Source organism: Python bivittatus, unplaced genomic scaffold (genome assembly GCF_059951505.1).
Source record: "Python bivittatus isolate LINGU-HERP-01145 unplaced genomic scaffold, Pbiv_v1 ctg000070_np1212, whole genome shotgun sequence".
NCBI classification, from domain to species: Eukaryota; Metazoa; Chordata; class Lepidosauria; order Squamata; family Pythonidae; genus Python; species Python bivittatus.
In genome coordinates, this window is record NW_028277034.1 from 1,602,160 (window position 1) to 1,622,462 (window position 20,303).

General features: G+C 38.4%; 2 protein-coding genes across 9 annotated transcripts in view; one reads left to right on the top strand and one right to left on the bottom strand.

The window, feature by feature from the left end:
* The window catches only part of SCFD2 (sec1 family domain containing 2), a 199,878-nt gene extending 181,929 nt beyond the window's left edge, over positions 1–17,949 (bottom strand). Inside the window, exons 1-2 of one of the 2 annotated variants that reach the window (XM_088130741.1) lie at positions 14,563–17,949; positions 2,783–2,951 (exon numbers count right to left, since the gene is read on the bottom strand). In XM_088130741.1, coding sequence (XP_087986867.1) covers positions 2,783–2,951; positions 14,563–15,409 — 1,016 coding nt within the window. In that variant the 5' untranslated portion in view covers positions 15,410–17,949. The remainder of the gene's footprint in view (positions 1–2,782; positions 2,952–14,562) is intronic. The other variant, XM_088130747.1, reaches the window with a different exon arrangement.
* A 53-nt stretch (positions 17,950–18,002) lies between these two features.
* The window catches only part of FIP1L1 (factor interacting with PAPOLA and CPSF1), a 39,844-nt gene continuing 37,543 nt past the window's right edge, over positions 18,003–20,303 (top strand). For 3 of the 7 annotated variants that reach the window (XM_088130771.1, XM_088130780.1, XM_088130798.1), the window contains exons 1-2: positions 18,004–18,442; positions 19,631–19,670. In XM_088130771.1, the coding sequence (XP_087986897.1) occupies positions 18,355–18,442; positions 19,631–19,670 (128 nt within the window). In that variant the 5' untranslated portion in view covers positions 18,004–18,354. Of the gene's footprint in view, positions 18,443–18,991; positions 19,011–19,630; positions 19,671–20,303 lie in introns of those variants that run through there. The other 4 variants (XM_088130766.1, XM_088130792.1, XM_088130784.1 and 1 more) reach the window with 3 other exon arrangements.

Genomic DNA, 20,303 nt, shown 5'->3' on the forward strand with positions numbered 1-20,303 from the left:
GACACATTTCTTATAATAAAAAAGGAACAATTAGAGAAGACACATGAAACCATTAACAACATCTTCAAAGGAATAACATTCACCAGAGAGGAAGAAAACAACAACACACTACCCTTCCTGAATATCCTTGTCAGCAGAGGAAACAACAGTAAATTAGAAACCCAAGTTTATCGGGTTTCTCGATCAAGTACTCCACTACCAAAGTAACAACCCAACCTCCCACAAGAGGAGATGTGTAAGAATATTATTCAAGCGAGCAATCCAGAACAGCAGAAAAAGGAAAAAGACCACCTATACAACATCTTCCAACAAAATGGATATCCATGTAATTTTATCAATAAGTGCCTGACCACTCAACCCAATCTACACAAGCTATGAAAAGGATCACACTGCCATACATCAGAAATGTCTCAGAAACCATCAACAGACTATTACAACCATATAGCCTCTCTGTAGCACACAAACCAGCAAAATCACTCCAAAATATCCTAAGTAAACCAAAAGACCCAGTAGCCCAAGAAGAAAAAACAGGAGTCATCTACAACATACAGTGTAAGGACTGTAACAAACACTATGTAGGACAGACAGGCAGAATACTAGCAGAGCACATCCACGAGCGCCAACTAGCAGTCAGAAGACATGATGAAAATTCCTTCATCTCACAACACATGGACAGACTCAACCATAGTTTTAACTGGGAAACTGTCAGCATTTTAGACCAAGCTAAATCCAAACATGCAAGAGAATTTCTGGAAGCCTGGTATTCAAACAAGGCAGCAAATAACAGACACACAGAGATAAACAGCATCTACACACTATTCAAAAGAGATAAAAGACCAGAAGATCGCCTCACCAGCAAGCAATCACCAGCAATTATCAACCAGATAAGCAAAGGTTACCACGAGGCACACAATCAAGCAGTAAACATATGCTACCAGAGGAGCAAAACAAAACCCCCACCCCCACCAGCACTGGCAAGGCAGGCCACAGCACATAAATAGTGAGCAAACCCCATCTCATGTTAGCAATGAAGATGTTACCTAGCCAGGTAATGAAACGTTTGCAAGAAAAGAACCAAGCTCAGAGAACCCCAAGCACTCCACAGTTCAACCCTGAGCTACACATATTCACCTCTATTAATATCTGAACTTTAAACTTTCATTTGCCGGTCTTGTGAATTCCCACATATTCTCAGACTTCTTTACCCTTTTAGAATTCTTGCAATCATCTTCTACCAGTCCCATCTTTCTTCTAACGATCTTACCCAATCTTACACATTTCACATGATTTGAGCTACAAATCACATCTCCAGCCTTCATGTTCATTGGCCATGTTGACTAGAAATGATAGGCATTATATAGTGTGACAGATCAGAAGGATACCAGATGAGAAAAGATCTCTCCTCTCAACAGCCTTTCCTTTGCTCTTATTTCCCCAATCTGCTGCTTCTTTACACCGATTTTTCTCCTTTCTTTAAGTACCCATTTCTTTTTCTCATCCTTTCTTTGATATCTGCTCTTCTCTTGATCTCAGACAGTAACAACTTTTTACTTAACATACCTCTATGTTATGATTTTAAGGCAACTCAGCTAGTCACTATCTGCAGTTTCTTCTTTTATGGGATCAGAAGTTGCCAAATTCTGTATCACAGTACTGGAAGACTTGTCATAGATGCAAGGGCACTCCCTATCAATAGTATTAGCCTTATGTTTGGCATAACTTATTGCAGACATAGCATTTGAGGATCTAGCATTAAAACAAAGCTTGGTTCAGGAAGCAGACCAAATTATTCACCATCATCCAAACTCCAGCTGTTTTGATGGTAGAGTGGATGGTCACTCTGTTCCAGATATCAGAAAGAATCAGAAGGAAGATGCTCCCAATTATTTCAGCCAGTCTGCACAGACATTGTTCTCACAAATTCATGTCATCATTATCATCACCTCATTTAATACCTGCATTTGGCCGAGGCTGCTCTTCCTACAAAGTCAACCTTTCTCTTTGGATAAAGAACAAGCAACAAGCATCATAGTGAGCATGATTTCGGCACTCAATACATCTCTGCACTACTGTTATGCACCAGACAACTGGAGCATTTAACTAAGTATTGTCTGTGCTAGCTGCAACTGTGCTCCAGATTCAAGATACAGGATTCTTCCAAGCTTATCTAGATAGAACTATGGAACCTTGTGCGCTGGAGTGGTAAACTGCTTGCATTCTACAAAAATAAGCAAAGGGTTAACTGGGCACCTCCTTATGAGAATGTGAGGCAGAAAGTTAACCAAACAAGGGAGAAATATGAGGATAAAGGAGAGAGGCAGTGGACAAGGTTTTGGACCTGTTTTCAAAATTCTGTTAATATACCTTACAACAATAAACAATTCCTGGAATCCCTTGCCATGTCTATTCCTTCACCCTGCCCACCTTGAAGAGCTAACATGAATTAGTCTACTTTTGGGTTGCTTGCTTCTGACATTTTAGGAACTATCTCCCACAGCAGTGTTCAAATTATGAAATGATCAATCCGATCTATAAGAAACATGAAATCTCTAGCAAACAAATGCATAAAGTATAGTCAGAATCACAATGCAGATGCATGCATTTGAGGTTTCAATTAGCAAGGGAATCCACATATTAAAAATACTTCCAAGCACACATTTCTCACACTAAAGTAAAAGTAAAGAATTTTGAATCAAGGTTGACTTCTGATTACTATATCCTGATAACCATCCCCTCTCCTCCATTCCCCACCCCACTCCATATTTCTGACATGCAGTCTTACGTTGGTTGTGCCAAGCAGCCTGGGGCTATAATATTGTAGCTTGTCTCATTAGTATGCAGGCTTGTGAGCTCCACCATGTTGACCATCACATCATTTGTATGACCTCGTAACTTGGGAAGTATAGAGAGAATCTTCTCTGCTAAATTGTCACCGTGATGTCCAACTGCTCCTGAAAAAAAAAATCCATTCCAATGAAAAGTAGATATATATCTCTCTAAAGTAGTGGAATATTTCCTAAAAATAATCTGATCTCAACTGATTACAAAGGAAATGAGTTTAGAATGGGTGTTTTAAAAACAATTCCACTGTAATAGTAAATAAAATAATAAGACAAAATAAAATAAATCTCAAAAGAAAGGATTTTAGTTCTGACCTAAAAAGAAATGCAAAGTATAATGAATATGTAAAATAAATTCACATACCTATTAACAATGGAAAAGTAATAAGCAATATAACAACTCTTAGGTATCGAAACCTTTATTGCTGCAAATTTTTTACAAAAGAATTGGGATCACAAAACCCAGTAATTTTACCAGTCACCACATCTCAAAAATTCACTGCTAAATAACTTTGGGCCAATAAATCACACAATTAATATAATTTGTGTTTATTGCATCTAAAAGACCTTTTAAACAGTTAGGCAATCAAAATGAATGCCTCAACTAAATGACTTTCATTCATTAAACTGGTCAGCAATTTTGCAGATGGATAGTTTATGTTCTGCAATAAGGCTTACATTTCTAAATAAAAGTCTGATCCTAAAAAAGAAAGCTGACTAGGGACTGTCACATCATGGCATGTTGAAATGCCATCCAGTTGAGATCTATGTAGGATCTTTTTCAGTAAAGGCATTCCACCTTTAATATGGTAAGGAATAATGCCAACTTTGATGGTCACTCTGTTCCAGATATCAGAAAGGCATGAAAGAAGCAATCTTTTGCAACACATGGAAAGACAAAGGAAGCACTTCTCTTTGAATCCTTAAAGCAGCTGCATCTTTTCCTAGCTTCACAGGCTGCTTCAGAAACTGCTCTCAGGTGTCTCCATATACAGTTGCAAGAAAAAGTATGTGAACCTTTTGGAATTTCATGGTGTTCTGCATTAATTTGTCATAAAATGTGATCTGACCATCATCTAAGTCAAGAGTATTGACAAATATAATGTGCCTAAATTAATAACACAAAAACAATTCTGATCCTTCATGTCTTTGTTGAGAACAACCATAAAAACCTCATAGTGCTAGTGAAAAAGTATCTGAACCCTTGAGCTGCTAATTTTGCAAAAAAGCTAATTGGAGTCAGGTGTTAGCATTCCTGGAGTCTTGTTAAGAAAATGAGTTTGGAGGTGTGGACTAGAGCTATGTTGACTGATAAAAACCACTCAAACTTTTTGAGTTTGCTTTGCATAAGAAGAATATGCTTATGTGAGTCATGCCTTGCAAAAAGAGCTTTCAGAGGATCTACGATCAAGAATTGTTGATTTACATAAAGCTGGAAAGGGTTACAAAGTGATTTCAAAGACCTTAGAAATTCACCAGTCTACAGTTAGGCAAATGATCTACAAATCGAGACACTTTGGGACTGTGGCTACTCTACCAAGAAGTGGATGCCCAGTCAAAATGACCCCAAGAGCACAATGAAGACTCATCAATGAGGTAAAGAAACAACCCTGAGTGACAGACAAAGATTTGAAGGCATTATTGGAACTGGCTAACATCTGTGTTCATGAGTCTACAGTACATAAAACATTGAACAAGCAGGGTGTCTATGGCAGGACACCACGAAGGAAGCCGCTGCTTACTACAAAGAACATTGCTGCATGCCTGAAGTTTGTGAAAGAGCACACTGAGACTCCACAGTGGTATTGGCAAAATGTTTTGTGGACTGATGAAACAAAGATTGGATTATTTGGAAAGAACACGCAGTACTACATCTGGCGTAAAAAGGGCACTGCATATCATCATGAAAGCATCATCCCAACTGTAAAGTATGGTGGAGGAAGCATCGTGATTTGGGCCTGCTTTGCTGCATCGGGGCCTGGCCAACTTGCAGTCATTGAGGGGAAGATGAATTCCCAAGTGTATCAAAAAATTCTTCAGGATAATGTGAGAATGTCTGTACATCAGCTGAAACTCTGTAGAAGTTGGGTGATGCAACAGGACAATGACCCAAAACACCGGAGCAAGTCCACAACAGAATGGCTTCAGAAAAACAAAATCCGCCTTTTGGAGTGGCCAAGTGAGAGCCCAGACCTCAACCCAATAGAGATGCTATGGAATGACTTGAAGAGAGCCGTACACATGAGACGTCCAAAGAATATGACAGAACTAAAGCAGTTCTGCCTGGAAGAATGGGCTAAAAACCCTCCTGAACAACGTGCAGGTCTGATCCACAGCTACAAGAAGCGCCTGGTTGAGGTTATTGCTGCCAAGGGGGGGGGGGGGGGTCAACCAGTTATTGATTCCAAGGGTTGACTTACTTTTTCCACTAGCATTTTGAATGTTGAATGAGTGTGTTCAATAAAGACATGAAGGATCAGAATTGTTTTTGTGTTATTATTTTAGGCACATTATATTTGTCAATACTCTTGACTTAGATGATGGTCAGATCACATTTTATGACAAATTAATGCAGAACACCATGAAATTCCAAGAGGTTCACATACTTTTTCTTGCAACTGTATGTAAGGCATGCTCTGGGAATAAAGTGAAGTGGCTGTACATTCAAACAGATGCTGAGACAGTCAGAAGCAGCTTTCAAAGGAGCTGCGTGAACTTTGCAAAAAGACTCTGTTGCTTTAATAACTGGTGCTTCATGCTTTTACACATTGTGAAATACCACATTTGGAGATTTTCCATAGCCCCAGTAGATGTTACTTTATTGCAAATTCCAGTGGAAAGAAAACAGCTCTGCTCATGGGACCTCTTTGTTAGTCACACAAATATTTCCAGAACTAAGTTGTGAGTTGATGCATATGGTGCACTTGATGAATATCTGGTAATTTTGCTCCTGTATGAACACAAACTTAGGACCAATGGAGGTGCAGGGATGAAGAGGGAAATAAAGAGACATTAAGCCAGTTAGTAAACTATGGGCACCAGAGACAAAGACTCTCATTGGCAAAGCCAATGAGCACTTTGTTGGATATAAAAAGGATCAGACTAGATGAATGGTTATGGCTAAAGAGGTCAATATATCCAAGAAAACAATTTACAGACTCAGATCCCAAGCATCCCAGGCTCAACTGGTACTTATTATTGTTCTGACTCTCAAGGAGGTTATTTCTCCTAGGGAGCCTAGAACTGCCATCTGGTACTTCTCTGCTCCTTCACCCAGGAGTGGTAAGACTCTTTAGGGTTCAATGGCTGTGTACCTGTCAGTCCTTTAAGGTAGGATAGATCAAGAACAGAAGCAGCAGGAACTGTAGGAATAATCCTTATTATTAGGATAAGCTCGGATAACAGAATCTTGAAAGTCTGACAGAGCTTCTCTTTGTCCCATCTTATATTCAAACAAAATCAAGGTGGGATTATTTTTAATTTCTTTTTCAAGCTTTCTACTCTCTCAGGATTAAATCGCTGTTTCTCCTCCAGAATGGTTCAGTACTCTCTTCCCCCATCCCAAGGCCAGATTTACAGATTTACTTTCACAGTATCAGACTGGAGCTGCATGGCCTGAACAGACCACAGCGCTGGGTTCTTCTTCTGCCTCCATTTCATGTATTGATGCATTTGTTTATGAATTAGGTAATGGATATTGTTATTTAACTAATTTTTAACAGTTTTGTGTTGTTTTGTGCTTGATATTGTAAACTGTGTATGTCACCTAGAGTCTAGCAGGTATCAGGCAGTAAATAAATTGCATTAACTAAATAAATAAATGTTTGGGTCCAAATATAAGTTGAGATAGGCCTATAGTTGTCATGACAACCACGAAATCTGAACCTGCCTCAAACTGAATTAAGGTTTTCAGAGTTCTTAGCACCAGAGCTGGTGCAATGTGGCTGCAAGTGTATGCTTTCCTTGGTATGCTCCTGAAGAGATCAAATATTTTTAACTTTCTTCTCCTCATTTAACCTTCATAAATAGCATATCTAAGGGAACATTTCCCTTAGATATGTTGGTAAAGAACAACTGCTGGAAGTGAATTAGTTCATAAAATAAGAATAAATGGGAAAGAAAAAGAAAAGACAAAGGACAAACTAAAATGCATCATCCTACACAAGAAACAAACAATAGTGGATGATCATCTGCCAGACAGGAAACCTGTAAAAATTTAAACTCATATGCACTCCAAATAATATGATTTATTGAACTGGGACTTCAAACCACTTGAAAAACAACAATTACTACAATTTACTTCTTCCCTACGGCATAAAATGGAACAAAAGCAAGATCATCTCCCTCTGATGTAACTACTGTTCCCACAATAAATATATTTTCTGGGAGGGAGGATCAAAATTTATGAAGGAATCTACATTAGACCCAGTAGCTAGACAATGCTTATTGAAATTACAGGCAGTAATCTCCATTTTAAAGATGTAATTGATGAAATGCAACTCACCAAAGCTTATGCCTTTTAATAAAATGTGTAAGTCAGAAAAGATGCTATCAGACTCCTAGTCTGGACAACAAAAGACAATATTTTAGCAGTGGAGCAAGCTGATTTAGGAAAGGTTGTTCTACCGAAGATCAAGCAAATATTTTACATCATCTGACAGAGAAATACACCCATGGCTTTAAAATTCCATTTCATGTAGCCTTTGTAGATGCCAATTATTAAATAAATGGAATAATCTCTTCAAATTTAAGTGTAATAATCACTGGAACATGATGTGATATAAGAATTGGTACAATTTTAACTTGTTGCAGAAAAATTGAAAAAGTTTTAGATATCCATGTGTAGTCTATCCTAGTATGAGATTTATGTCTACCTGAATAAAAATTTATGTGCTTTTGTTGCAGGGTTCATAATTGTCCATGTATCTATGAATCCATAACTATGCATTAAATTTTGAAGTCTCTTATACATTCCAATCTGAGGTTTTAATAAATCAATATTAAAGTTCCCTCCTATTATAAATTTATCTGTGTTACTTTTTTTTACTGTTCATAACCTTTGGTAGGAAACCAATCTGACCCTGATTAGCGGTGTACAGAGATGCTAGAGTTAATGTTTTATTGCCAAATTCCCCTTCAATAAACAAACAAACAAACAAACTTCCCTATCTTTCAAAATCTTTTGAACCTTGAAATGTATACCAGCTTTAAAGAGAATGGCTACTCCCCTTGATTTATTAGACTTTTGTTCAAAAACTGGCGTTCGAATCCTATACTATTATATAATGTAGCAGCAAACAATGACTAACTCAAACTTTGAGATTTTTTTTCAAGAAAATAATACAAATGAAACATCAGTAAGAAGGTGGGTTGCTATGAAGGCAGTATTAAGAGGAGAGCGTATAAATCAGATGAGTATGATTAAAAAAACAGCAGCACAAAAGGCAAGTAAGCTTTATTTAGAAATTAACAATTTATTAGCAAACCATAATAGAATTGGATTAGATAGTATTTACAAACAGCTAGTAAATAAAAGGAGAGAGTTAGATGATTTGGAGACAGATAAAATCTCCTCTCAGATTATTTTTGCTAAACAAAGATATTATGAACGTGACAATAAAATTCTAGAATACTGGCAAACAAACTGAAAAAAGCTAAGGAAAAATGTTTTAGTGTAATTAAAAACAGCAATGGTCAAATTGTGGCCAAAACCAAAGGTATAAGAGAACAATTTAAACAATTTTTCAACAATTATATTCTTCAAATAATCCATCACCAATAAAAATTAATCAATATTTAAATAGACTTAATGTTCCCAGAAATAGCTCCAGAAGATATCCAGTTTATGGAATCCCCTTTTTCTATTTCCGAAATCTCTGAAGTTTTCGATACTATTCAAAATGGAAAATCTCCTGGCCCTGATGAATTGTCAGGGGAATTTTATAAAGAATTTAAAGAGATTTTAATACCTGAATTTTTATTTTTATGCAATACTTTGCACCAAGGGGACTTACCAGAGTCTTGGAAACAGTCTAAGATAATTTTGATCTCTAAATCAGGTAAAGATTCCCAGGATTTGGCATCTTATAGGCCCACTTCACTTCTCAATATGGACTATAAACTATATACTAAGCTGTTAGCTAATTGACTAAAAGTGATTGTAGGTAAAATTATACATATGGATCAATCTGCCTTTATTCCAAACTGAAACATATCTACCCCTATCAGGAAAATATTAAATATCATACAATTTAGTTAAATTAATGAATCTTACCTAGCCATTTGTTCTTTAGATATACAGTATTTAAAGTTTTTGATTCTCTGGAAATACAATTTCTAAAACAAATATTAATTAAATTTAAATTTGGGGGCGGTTTTCGTAAGATAGTTGAACATATTTATGGACCAACTAAAGCCCAGATAAGACTTAACAGTTATGATTCAGATCCCATTACAATTTTAAGAGGTACCAAGCAGGGTTGACTGTAATCACCTTTACTCTTCAACCTAGCCATAGAAGCATTGGCACTAGCAGTTAGATCCAATAACCAGATTTGTGGGATAAAAATGGGAGATAAGATGTATCTTTTAAATCTATTTGCAGATGATATGATTTTGACTCTTTTAAATGCTTCTTCTTCAGCTGGTATGTATATTAAGAAGAAATTAGAGGAATTTGCAGAGGTGCCAGGACTATCAGTTAATTTGCATAAATCACATCTAACGTTTTTTCATATTCCTCCAAAAACTCCAAAGAAAATTTCCATAGTTTTAGGGATTCCAATACTATATAAATATTTAAAATATTTAGGCATTGCTATTACTAAAAATATTAATAAAATCTTTAAAATAACTATATACCAACATGGAAGAAATTAAATAAGGAAATGAAAAATTGGGCTTCAAAACATTCAATACTTTAGGGCAAATCATAGCAGAAAAGATGACAATTCTTGCATGGTTTAACTTTTTATTTCAATGCCTCCGAGTGGTAATTCCAGAAGAGGCTTTAAGACATGCTATCATGCAAAAAAACTGAGAGTAAATAAAAGGATTTTATATAGACCTCAGAAACAGGGAGGCTGGAACATGCCCAATTTGTTAAGATATTATCAAGCTGCATAGTTAGGGCATATGATTCCAAATATTATGGAAGATTCTTCTAAACAATAGATTCAAAATGAAACTATGCTAGAGTCAAATAAGTGTATAAATCAGTGGTTTTTTCACCCAAAACATTTTTCTAGAATAAAGCAGATTGAAAATGTTTGTACTAAAACAATGTTTCAAATTTGGAAGAATAAATAGACAGTTTTGTTGATGGCTGCCTTGTTTGAATATCAAGCTTCCAAGAATTCTCTTGCATTTTTGGATTTAGCTTGGTCCAAGATGCTGACAGTTTCCCAGTTAAAACAAGATGCTGACAGTTTCCCAGTTCAGGCAAGGCAGCCATCAGCAGGCACACAGGCAACATCTACATGCTATTTAAAAGAGACAAAAGAAAGGAAAACAAAAGACCAGAACATCTCCTCACCAGCAATCATCACCCAGATAAGCAGAGATTAACACCAAGATTACCACCAGACATACAAGCACTAAACAATATCATAATCAAGGAATTACCACAGGGAAAAAAATTAAACAAAACAAAACCCACCCACCCACCCCCACCAACACTGGCAGGGCATGCCACAATATATAAACAGAGAACAAACCCCATCCCATTCTAGCACTGCAGTTGTTACCTAGCCGGGTAATGAAATGTTTGCAAGAAAACAACCACGCTCAGAGAACCCCAAGGACTCCATCATGTGATAAAGTTATACCTTTCTGGCGAAAAATTTTTAGGGAGATAAGTATTATCACTAAACAAAGTACTGAATGCTCTCCAGGGTTAGGCTTATTGCATTTATTTACAGGACCAAACCATAAGCTTAAAAATAAAGAATTGATTATCTATTTAATTTTAGAAGCCAACACAATAATTATGCAACGCTGGAAAACTCTAGATAATATAATGATTGAGTTGTGGATTAGCAAGGTCTCTTCAATTGCCACATTAGAAAAAAAATCACAGATAAAGTTAAAGTAATGAGACTCAGAAGCAGGAACCACATTTTATCAAATTTGGTTGGATTTTATGGTTTACCTTAATAGCAGTAGATTATAATTTGGTGTACTCTTTATTTATGGCAAATTTTCACATGCATAGTATCCATCTCTTTATCCACATTGTAGTAGATCTTTTTTGTAATGTTTATATATTTTTTTCTTTATATGTATATGGATTTATATGTTAATGTAGTTACCTGATATTGCTTGAAATAAAATAAATATACAATAAATTTTAAAATGTAGCCTTTGTAGACCTGAAATGGGCCTTTGATTCAGTCTCTAGAGATAATCTATGAAAGAAATAGACAGCGATTACTAGTGACAGGAAACTCTTCCTATTGATGTACAAATGTTATAGTAATCCCGGTATGAGAGTCAGATGTGATTCCTGTAGCCAAGTTACTGATCCAATTTCTATAATACAGGGAGTAGAACAAGGATAACTCTTGCTCCATTATTATTCAATGTCTATATAAATACAGAGATATGACATATTAATTAAAAAAGGAGTTCCACCTCCCTAAGCTACCTGAGAGGCATATATGGTATTTCTGTACACCAATGATTTGGCCGTTCTATCATGGTCAGTTATTGGTTTGAGAAGAGCATTAAAAGCCCTTGTTCAGTTTTGTGAAGATCAAATACATTAAATTATCAAAAACTTAAAAGTTGTGACAGAAATATCTGATAACACCCAACAATGGATTCATGTCCTTAAAAATAGTAAAATGATATATACAAATCTGAGATTAAAGTTGATTTCATCAAAAATTGTATTTAGAGTGCATTGGACTCTCAAAAAAATATATCTATAAGGGTGGACATCAGATATCCTATGCTGGAGGTGTAAAAAATTTGAGGGTTCATTGATCCATATGATCTGGTCATGTGATCTTTTGGAGTAGCATGCAATACTAATGTATATAAGTAGATTTATATGGAAACCTTTAAATGTTAAAGATGTTAATGTGATGTTGAAGTATATACCAAAGCTTTGAAAACTATTTTTCAGGAATTATGGTTGTATCAAGCATGGTAGGTGGCTTAAAGAATCATACTGAGAAATTGAAAAAGTGATATTATTCCAGATATTAAGGAATGGCTTTTAGAAACATGTGATCTATCTGTTTTGGAAAAGGCAATATTTTCTACTAATCAAAGGATGAGGCGATAAGTATGGCACAGATTTTGTGATATTTTATAATAATATTCTGTACTGATCATACAGTAGTATATGGTATTTATACTACTACTAGATTTTTTCCTTTTCGTCTCTTAGTTTGGGTTTTTTTCCTAACCTTTTTTTAGTTATTTTTTCTTTAAGTTTAAAGATTGTTTTGTTAATTGTGTGTTTGTGTGTGTGTTTTTTAGTGTAGTTAGGTGTTTTGTCATTTTTCTTATAATTTGTAAATAAAATTTATTTTTTAAAAAAGTTCTGACTTTCACCAGGAGGGTGGAAGAGTGTAGTTGGATTAGTAATGGCAACAAATTAGAGCAGGACAAACAATTTAATCACTTAGGGATAACATTCCATTCATCTGGGTGGAGAAATGCTAATTTAGATTACATATAACACGCTATGGCCATTTTAGCTTTTTTCTATACTGAGGGAAGACAATACATTCCTTACCGCACTGAAATTATTTGAGGCAAAACTAAAAGCATGGCTGTTATGATATGTAAATGAGTTCCAACTTCATAGAGAGGGAGCAATCAAAATTGTTGAGGTTACTTTTGCAAGCCACCATTTTATTTAGAAAATGTACATGGCACCCAACTTAAATCAATAACTCCAGGCAAATTTCAAGAATACAAAAACCAATTAAAAACAAAATAGAACTGTACAATTAAAAGCAATCATGATAGAATATAAGAGCTAGAATACATTACGAACTACTCACAACCCCCAGAACATGCATTTCTGGCTCCACTAGCAGCATAGCCCTAATGCTTGAGGCTAAAGACAGGTTTTCACAGCCAGCAGGGTCAGAGCCATCCAAATGCGTTTCCAATGGCGCTCTAAAACTGAAATTAGAAGTTACAAGACTGGAGGCCCAGATTTGGATCACTATTTTTAGTTACCTGTTGGAACTGATGTTTAGTACAATCTGTCTGATAAGAAGAGAGTTTCTGTTCTTCATGGAAGACAGGCATTAAAGATGCATATGACTATTTATGGTTTTTCCTGGGATGTTTATGACTGTTGGGATACCAGCAAGCTAGGAAGGTTGTGAAACAAAAGATTCTGGATATAAAGTGGCAGCAAGCAACTAGTTCAGACCCAAGATAACTTAAATTGTCAAAATACTCCTATAGTACTCCTCCAGCTGACAAGTGCCAGAAATCACAGAGCATTTTCCTTAGTCCGGCTTGATGCACTACCTTCAGCTGCTCTTGGCGGTAGATATCTTAAGACCCCCTCTTCAGAATATTTACGCTTTTGTGGGTCTCATGCAAGAGAAGATCTAGCCCATTGCTATGCTTCAATCTCCTTAATCACACTTCCTTTAAAAGGCAGAGAAGATGAGGTATATATCTCATTCCTCCTGGCAATCAGACCAACCTTACACATTCAGTAACCAACTTTTGCTTAGCAGCCATGAGTATAAAACTCACATTCTTTCTGACATAGAGAAGTATCCATCAAATATTTTAAACTATTCAAACTGCTAACCAGCATGCTGCTGTAGATAGAGTTTAATAACAAACAATGGCTGGATTTGAGGTCTAGGGCCTAGAGGTGAAAACTTGTATTGTCCAAATGTTATAGCATATTAAAGTATTACTTTCTCTCTCTCTAGTGATTCAGCTATTTTTATTTCTCGTTCTTAATTTGACTTAATTAGATTAATAATTAAAATATTTATGTGCATTATATATTTACCTCATACTTTGCTAATAAACATCTGCAATATTGATAAAGAATACAATTTGGACACCAGGTGAGATCAGTGATCACCAATACAATCAGTGATAAATCATGATTTATGCCATGCTGAATTCCTTCACTTCCTGACATACACAGAAACCATGGGAAAACAAAATCTAATACCTATATTTTGAAAAAAAAATTATTTCCACTGGTTAATAATGTTTTTTAACACCTTGCAAAAGACTCAGAGAAGCAAGACAGCCTAGGAGAATCTCAATAATATTTTTGATAACTCTGTCAAAAGATATAGAGGCCTGATATATAGTATACAACTCAAAGTCCTTACTTTTAACAAGAATGACAGAAAGCGTGGATGTAATAGTTTCAGCCTTGAAGCATCCATAATATTTATGATATGATTTCAAAGTATGCAAGCCAAGTAGCACTCAGGCATCTACAGCGACACTGCTCAGCAAAGCTAAAAAAAAAGACACTGCACTCCTAGCAGAATGTTTGATCACCTCTCTGCTTGCTAGGCACTGGTATTTGTTTTAGGCCCTACTTCCAAAGAAAGCTTTAGTATCACTATCCTATGACATTGGTGCTTCTAAAATAATGATTCTATCTAGATACGCTTTTTTAAAAATCCTAAATCATTATAATAGGCAGTTAATGAAATACCATGATTCTTCTATCAGCCTGACAATATCTTTAAATAAACTTCAAGATTCTTACCTGTCAAATCTAATGTCCGGTCCACAAAAATTATAGCAGCTTTATTTTGTGCACTTTTCCTCCTGATCTTGGCCTGGGAATAATTTGCCAAATCCCCTGCAATAATCTTGCTCATTGGTCCAATGGCAAAACATTCCTCCCGAACACTAAGATACTCAAATAAGATATTGAGATCAGACACCAGTGATCTGATCTCAAGCTGCAACTCTGAAGGCAGAGAGAAGTCCACATCATTCAAGTGAGCAATTTTTTTCTTCTCTGGTCGAGCACTATTAATTTGAGTCAAATCTTCAGCCATCAAAGGGAAAAGTGTGGAAAAGGCAGGTGTTACAAAGAGGTGGGGTAAGATGGGTGCCAGAAACAAAGCAGCATGGTGCACCTCTGCAGTGTAGTTCATGTTGCCCATCCACTGGCAAAGCTTCTCTTCAAACTGCTCAAAGACTACCTGGCCAGAACTTTCAGTCTCAGCACTGCTGGGAGTATTATACGCTTGCAAATGCAGAGTGTGGTTGACGCCAGTGAAAACCACACAGTCCTGGAAGTTGCTGAGGCTCACAATGTCACGAATGATGTCCACAGTCCGGCCTTTCAAGGAGGTGCTGACCACGAAGACCGCCTTGGGTTGCTTGGCCTCCCCCGACTCAAAGCTGGAGAACTCCTTGACGTTGAGAGCCCCGGCCTGCAAGAGCCGGCTGACTCCGCCACAGGCCCAGTGAAGGCTTTCCGCGCAAGCTGAGTCCATGAACACAACTGCTCGCTCCACCTTAGTAAACACCTGCTCCCAAGCTTGCTGGCAAAAGGAAGACACCCTAGCTGGGGACTTAGGAAGGGCGGTGGCTGCAGACATCGTGGGGCCCAAACACTTAGAAATCCCCCTTCGGTCTTCAAAAGGCAGCAGTCAAACTGCCCCGGATAGCGGGCACCCCCAGGCTAGCAAGCGAGGCAATAAAGCGCGGAAAGAAGCCCTTTAACCTCCATTGCTTGGGAAGCTTGTTACTATGCGCCACCGGGTAGCACGCCGAGATCAGCCGTAAAAAGAGGTCGGGCTCGAATCCGGGGGGGGGGGCAGGCTGACAGAAAGCCGCCACCTCTCGATCAAGAGAGCACAGCCGGGGTGATCCGGAAAGCCAGAGCATCACCTGCCACAACATCCACCCATGCTATTCGCAAGGCGGGTGCGGAGAGATGACGTCCTTTTTCAGCGCCCAACGCTGATTGGCTGTTTAAGGGTGAGCCGAGGACTGGCTCAGGCGTCGGAAATTTGGATCCCAGGAGCTTAACCCTTTAATTTGCGGACAGGAGCGAGGGAGAAATAAGAGACTGTAACCTACGCGGTGCGGATAGGTCTTCGGTGCTGGTCACAGACAGCTCGTTATCCTTTCTCTCTATTTTAAGCCTTTTTTCTATCCTGATATTTTCCCACTTCACTTTAAACCTCTTCTTCTTAAATCTGAATTAATATTGTACTGGTTATCTAAAACTTGGCACAACATAGAATACCTAGTTGCTTTTATGTGTTGATAATGATACAGCGATAATAACAACGTCATAAGACTGCTTGTGTCTGACTGTGGGATTAACATAATGATTGTATTACAGGTTCAATATCTGCAGAATATCACCATCATTGTTATTCAGTATTACAAAAACTGGAGTTCTTCATTTCTAGAGAACACAATTTTAATAGATAAAAGTAAGGATTTTATTTTACTTATTTCACTAGTTGTTTTCCAGCTCCAAGAGACTCTGATTGGCGAGATTGTTTTAAAAAGTTACATAATAAACATGACACTTGAAGGTTTGGGAGCTTTAAAATAAAGGACTAAAATAAGTTTACATTTTTTTCCCCAACAGATTGGACACTGTGGAAATCAGGTAACATAGTAAAGTAAGTGTATCCATCTTTATAGACCAGAGAATATTATTACATGTAACAAGTGCAAACTATTTATCAAGTCAAGGAGATATGAAGTTTAGACAGATAACAGACTGAACTGTCTAGACTGCGAGTCAAACACATGCATAACACAGGTATGTTAATTCATAGCTCCAGATCACAAAATGCACCATACTACAAAGCACCTGTGGCCAGTAGTGTGTGTCATCTGGGATTAAATGTTGCTAGTATTTCCTAGCTAGTTCTAACTGCATGGACTTCAACTTCCAGAATTCTCACCAATGGCCATGCCAGCTGAGGAACTCTGGGAGTTGAAGTCCATACATCTGGAAGTTGCCAAGATTAGGCAGCATCTCTAGAAGATTGCTGCTAATATATTTTATTAACAGTAAAATAGTCTTTAGTAAAGGTTACCAGATTCCACAGTCTTTTATAAGGGATTGGTGCAAGACTGCTAGTATAGAAATGATTTTATTTAATCCAAGAGTCATTCACCAAGGCTAAACTATGTTTAATGACAGGGTTCAGCCTTGGAAGGATATAAAGTATAAAACAATAAAGGGAATGTAAGTATATACAGAATGTTACTAACTCATTGTGGCCTGATCATAATCAGCTCATAAACACCTGGAGGTCTTCCAAAGCCAAAGAATTGGGCTTTTTAGGCAGTCTTGAGTTCTGCTCCTCTTATTTTAGAAAAGAATAGTTGATTTTAAAAGTTACATACCCTTTCTGATCCTTTACTAAGCAGCATGGAAAGTTGAAGATAATGACAGGGAGGAAGAAAGGAACAGAAGAGCAGTGGTATACAGAAAGGACTTTTGGAATGAAAGGTTATAAAGGTAATGTTTAGAGGGCAAGGGGATTGTGTGTGTATGTGAAAGAAAAGAAAATGTTGGTAGGATAAAGTGACAACTTTGGTCTTACAGCATCAGAAATTGCAAAATACTATGCTGATGCCTCATAAAGAGTAAGGGAATTATGAGCTCTTAGTGAGTGGAAAACTTTTTTGATATTCTATTATTCTACTTAAGAGAGAAAAACAATTATGCCAGAAAGTCCGCAATATTTACTTTTTTTTTTTTGCAGGGAGAGAACAACTTTAAAATGGATTTAGGGTTGAGAAATTTAATAATCCAAGACCTGTGCAGCAGTTGCACTTGAGCATCTTTCTTGGGGGTTAGGCCAAATATCCTTGGAGAGCTGATTATTATCTCCAGTGGGGGGTTCGTTTAAGTGTGTTGTGTAGAAGCAAGTGAATAAAATGCTCATCTTTGTTGCAAATCCACTAGTGACTTGTGGCGGGTGGTCCTGTTCTATTATCATTGGTATCAGGATTACAACCTAGGAAATTTTAGTCTTTGAAATGTCAATTAGGCGAGAAACCTTTATGCTTTCTGGAATCTCTAAATGCGTTAAGACACAGACTGAAATCAGGTCAGATGGAGGGCTTAGCCTAAGCGGACCCGGACACACCGTCCAGCAAAGTGGAAGCGCATTTCCCAGAATGCCCCGCTTCAGGCTGGGGGGTGGACCGACGCACCTGTAGGGCGCCGCGTTGGGGAAGGCTGAGCGTGTTGGGCCCGGCTTCCGTGCCAGCGCGTTCAGGACGGCGCCGAGTCGCCTCAGGGCCGGGAGAAGACTCGTCGATTCGCCCGTTCTCCCTAAATCCCCTCTAGGCCTCAGGGGAAGCGGAGGCCGCCAACGCCCGCCCCTGTCAGGCAGAGACGGGGACGGGGGGAGAGGCCTCTCTACCGTCACGACTCCCGCCGACACCACTCTGCTCCGCTCCTCTCGTTGCCACGAGAAGGGGGGTTTTTGTGCGCAAGCGCGCTGCGTAGCCAAACCTTGCGCGGCGGGTCCGTGGAGCGCGTGTACGGGGAGGGAAATCAGCCATGTCGGCGGGCGGTGAGGTGGAGCGACTGGCGGCGGACCTGAGCGGGGCTGGCGCCGGCGATGAAGAGGAAGAGTGGCTCTATGGCGGTACGGCTCTCTTCCCCGCGGCCTCCTACGCTCTCGAGCCCCCCCGCCTCTGTGTGTGTGTGTGTGTGTGTGTGTGTGTGTCGCGGTGTGTGTCGCCCCCACCTCACGGAGCGATTGATGCCAGACCGGTTGGAGAATCGGACCAGGCCTCGGCTGGAGAGGCGCGGCGGCGGCCTGCTGGGAGCAAGACCCGGCCGGGGCCTGCTTCTGCCAAGCCCCACTTCTCCAGAGAGGCCTCTGGGCACCCAGCAGGCCGCGGAGCCGGCGACTCGATTAGCTTCCTCCCCTCTCAGTCCGCCTTTCCCTGTCGGGGGAAGGTTTCGCTCGCTTCCCTTCCCTGCGGCCACCTTTGGTAGAGCGCAACCCTTGAGCTGTGTGAATGGAGCCCCCTTGAAAGCGGCGACCCTCCCCAAGGGGGACGGGCCTGGACCCCTATTAGGCAGTTCGCGTTTTAGGAAACGGCCTTTTTGAGGCGTCATGTCCTTGGAAGAGAACGGCGGGTAAATTTCTGACACCCCCCTTCCCCCATTATTTACAATTGTCCAATATAGTCCCTGCTTTTGAGGAGGTGAGCAAACGCTTGGACCGGTCCAGAAATTAAGTAATCCCGTGTTGTTGTTTTTTGGTAAGGGGGAGATTGGGAAGCTCCTCACCTGTCTGGGTTGTCTCAGTGTTTGCCTAGGAGACCACCCCACTCTAAATATATTTGTTTATTGAGTCTTTTGTGAATTTGTCTTTTTTGTTAGGGATGTTGCAAACCTAGTATGGGAGGATGTGTTGGGTTAAGATGAAAGGGAAACGTATAATTCGTGAAGCTAAAGAGAAGGTTATGAAAAGAAGAATATAGGTTGTATTAAGTTGTATAGTGTTTAGATAGAGCAATTAAGTATACGTCAGTATATGCAGCCCAGATTCTAAATTAGCAGCAAAGGATGTTTCCTGATAGTAACTACATGTTCAAATGAAAGATGTCCAGGAAAACTTCCTTTGAAGGATTAACAATAAGGATTTTTGTCCTGCTTTTGGAATATAAGGAGGAGCCATGAAGTTGAGTGTGTACTATAACTGCGCAAAGACTATGTAGAATTAGCATGAAAATGGACATATTTTCTACAAAATGTTAAATGATTCCTGTTGATAACACTGTACTGAGATATAATTTTGATTTGATTTTGTCATTTCTTGAAGATGAGAATGAAGAAGAAAGACCAGAGGAAACACCTGTTAGGTGAGTATTTTTGTAACAATTAGTTGTGAGGTTGATAGAGTCAGTCTTATTCCTATTGACCAGTTTTGAATTGAATGTCTGGAAGCAACTGAACCCAGTTTTCTGCACTTGTCTTTAGGGTTTATTTTAAAGTGCTTTTTTACTGTTTTTCTGAAAACATCTAAGCAGTTGATAAGGAATGAAAAATAATTTTAAAATTTTGCAATATTAAAACTATAAGTTAAATCAGCCTTTAAATACACTAAAATAATGTAAAACTATAAGAGAAACGTCTGAACACCCTTCCTGAAAGAGGAGAGAGCGGCATCCAGTCAGCCTTCCTAAAGCAAATATCAGTTTTGGAGTTACAAAGGCGAAATCTGTTTTCAGTGGCCCTATGCACATGAAGGTGTCTCCATAAGGATTTCCTAAAGATCCAAATAAGGCAGATATTCAGGATATGAATTGTCCAGGTCATTAAAAGATAAGATCAACATTTTGTATTGGGCTATGGAAGGTCAACATCCAATAATGCTTTCATTTACTTAATGAAAGTTGAAGTTACTTAATATGTACTTGTAGTTAGTGTAATTGGAATACTGAATGTGACTGTACAAACTTTATTCTTTGTCCAAGACAATCCAGGGATAGCAT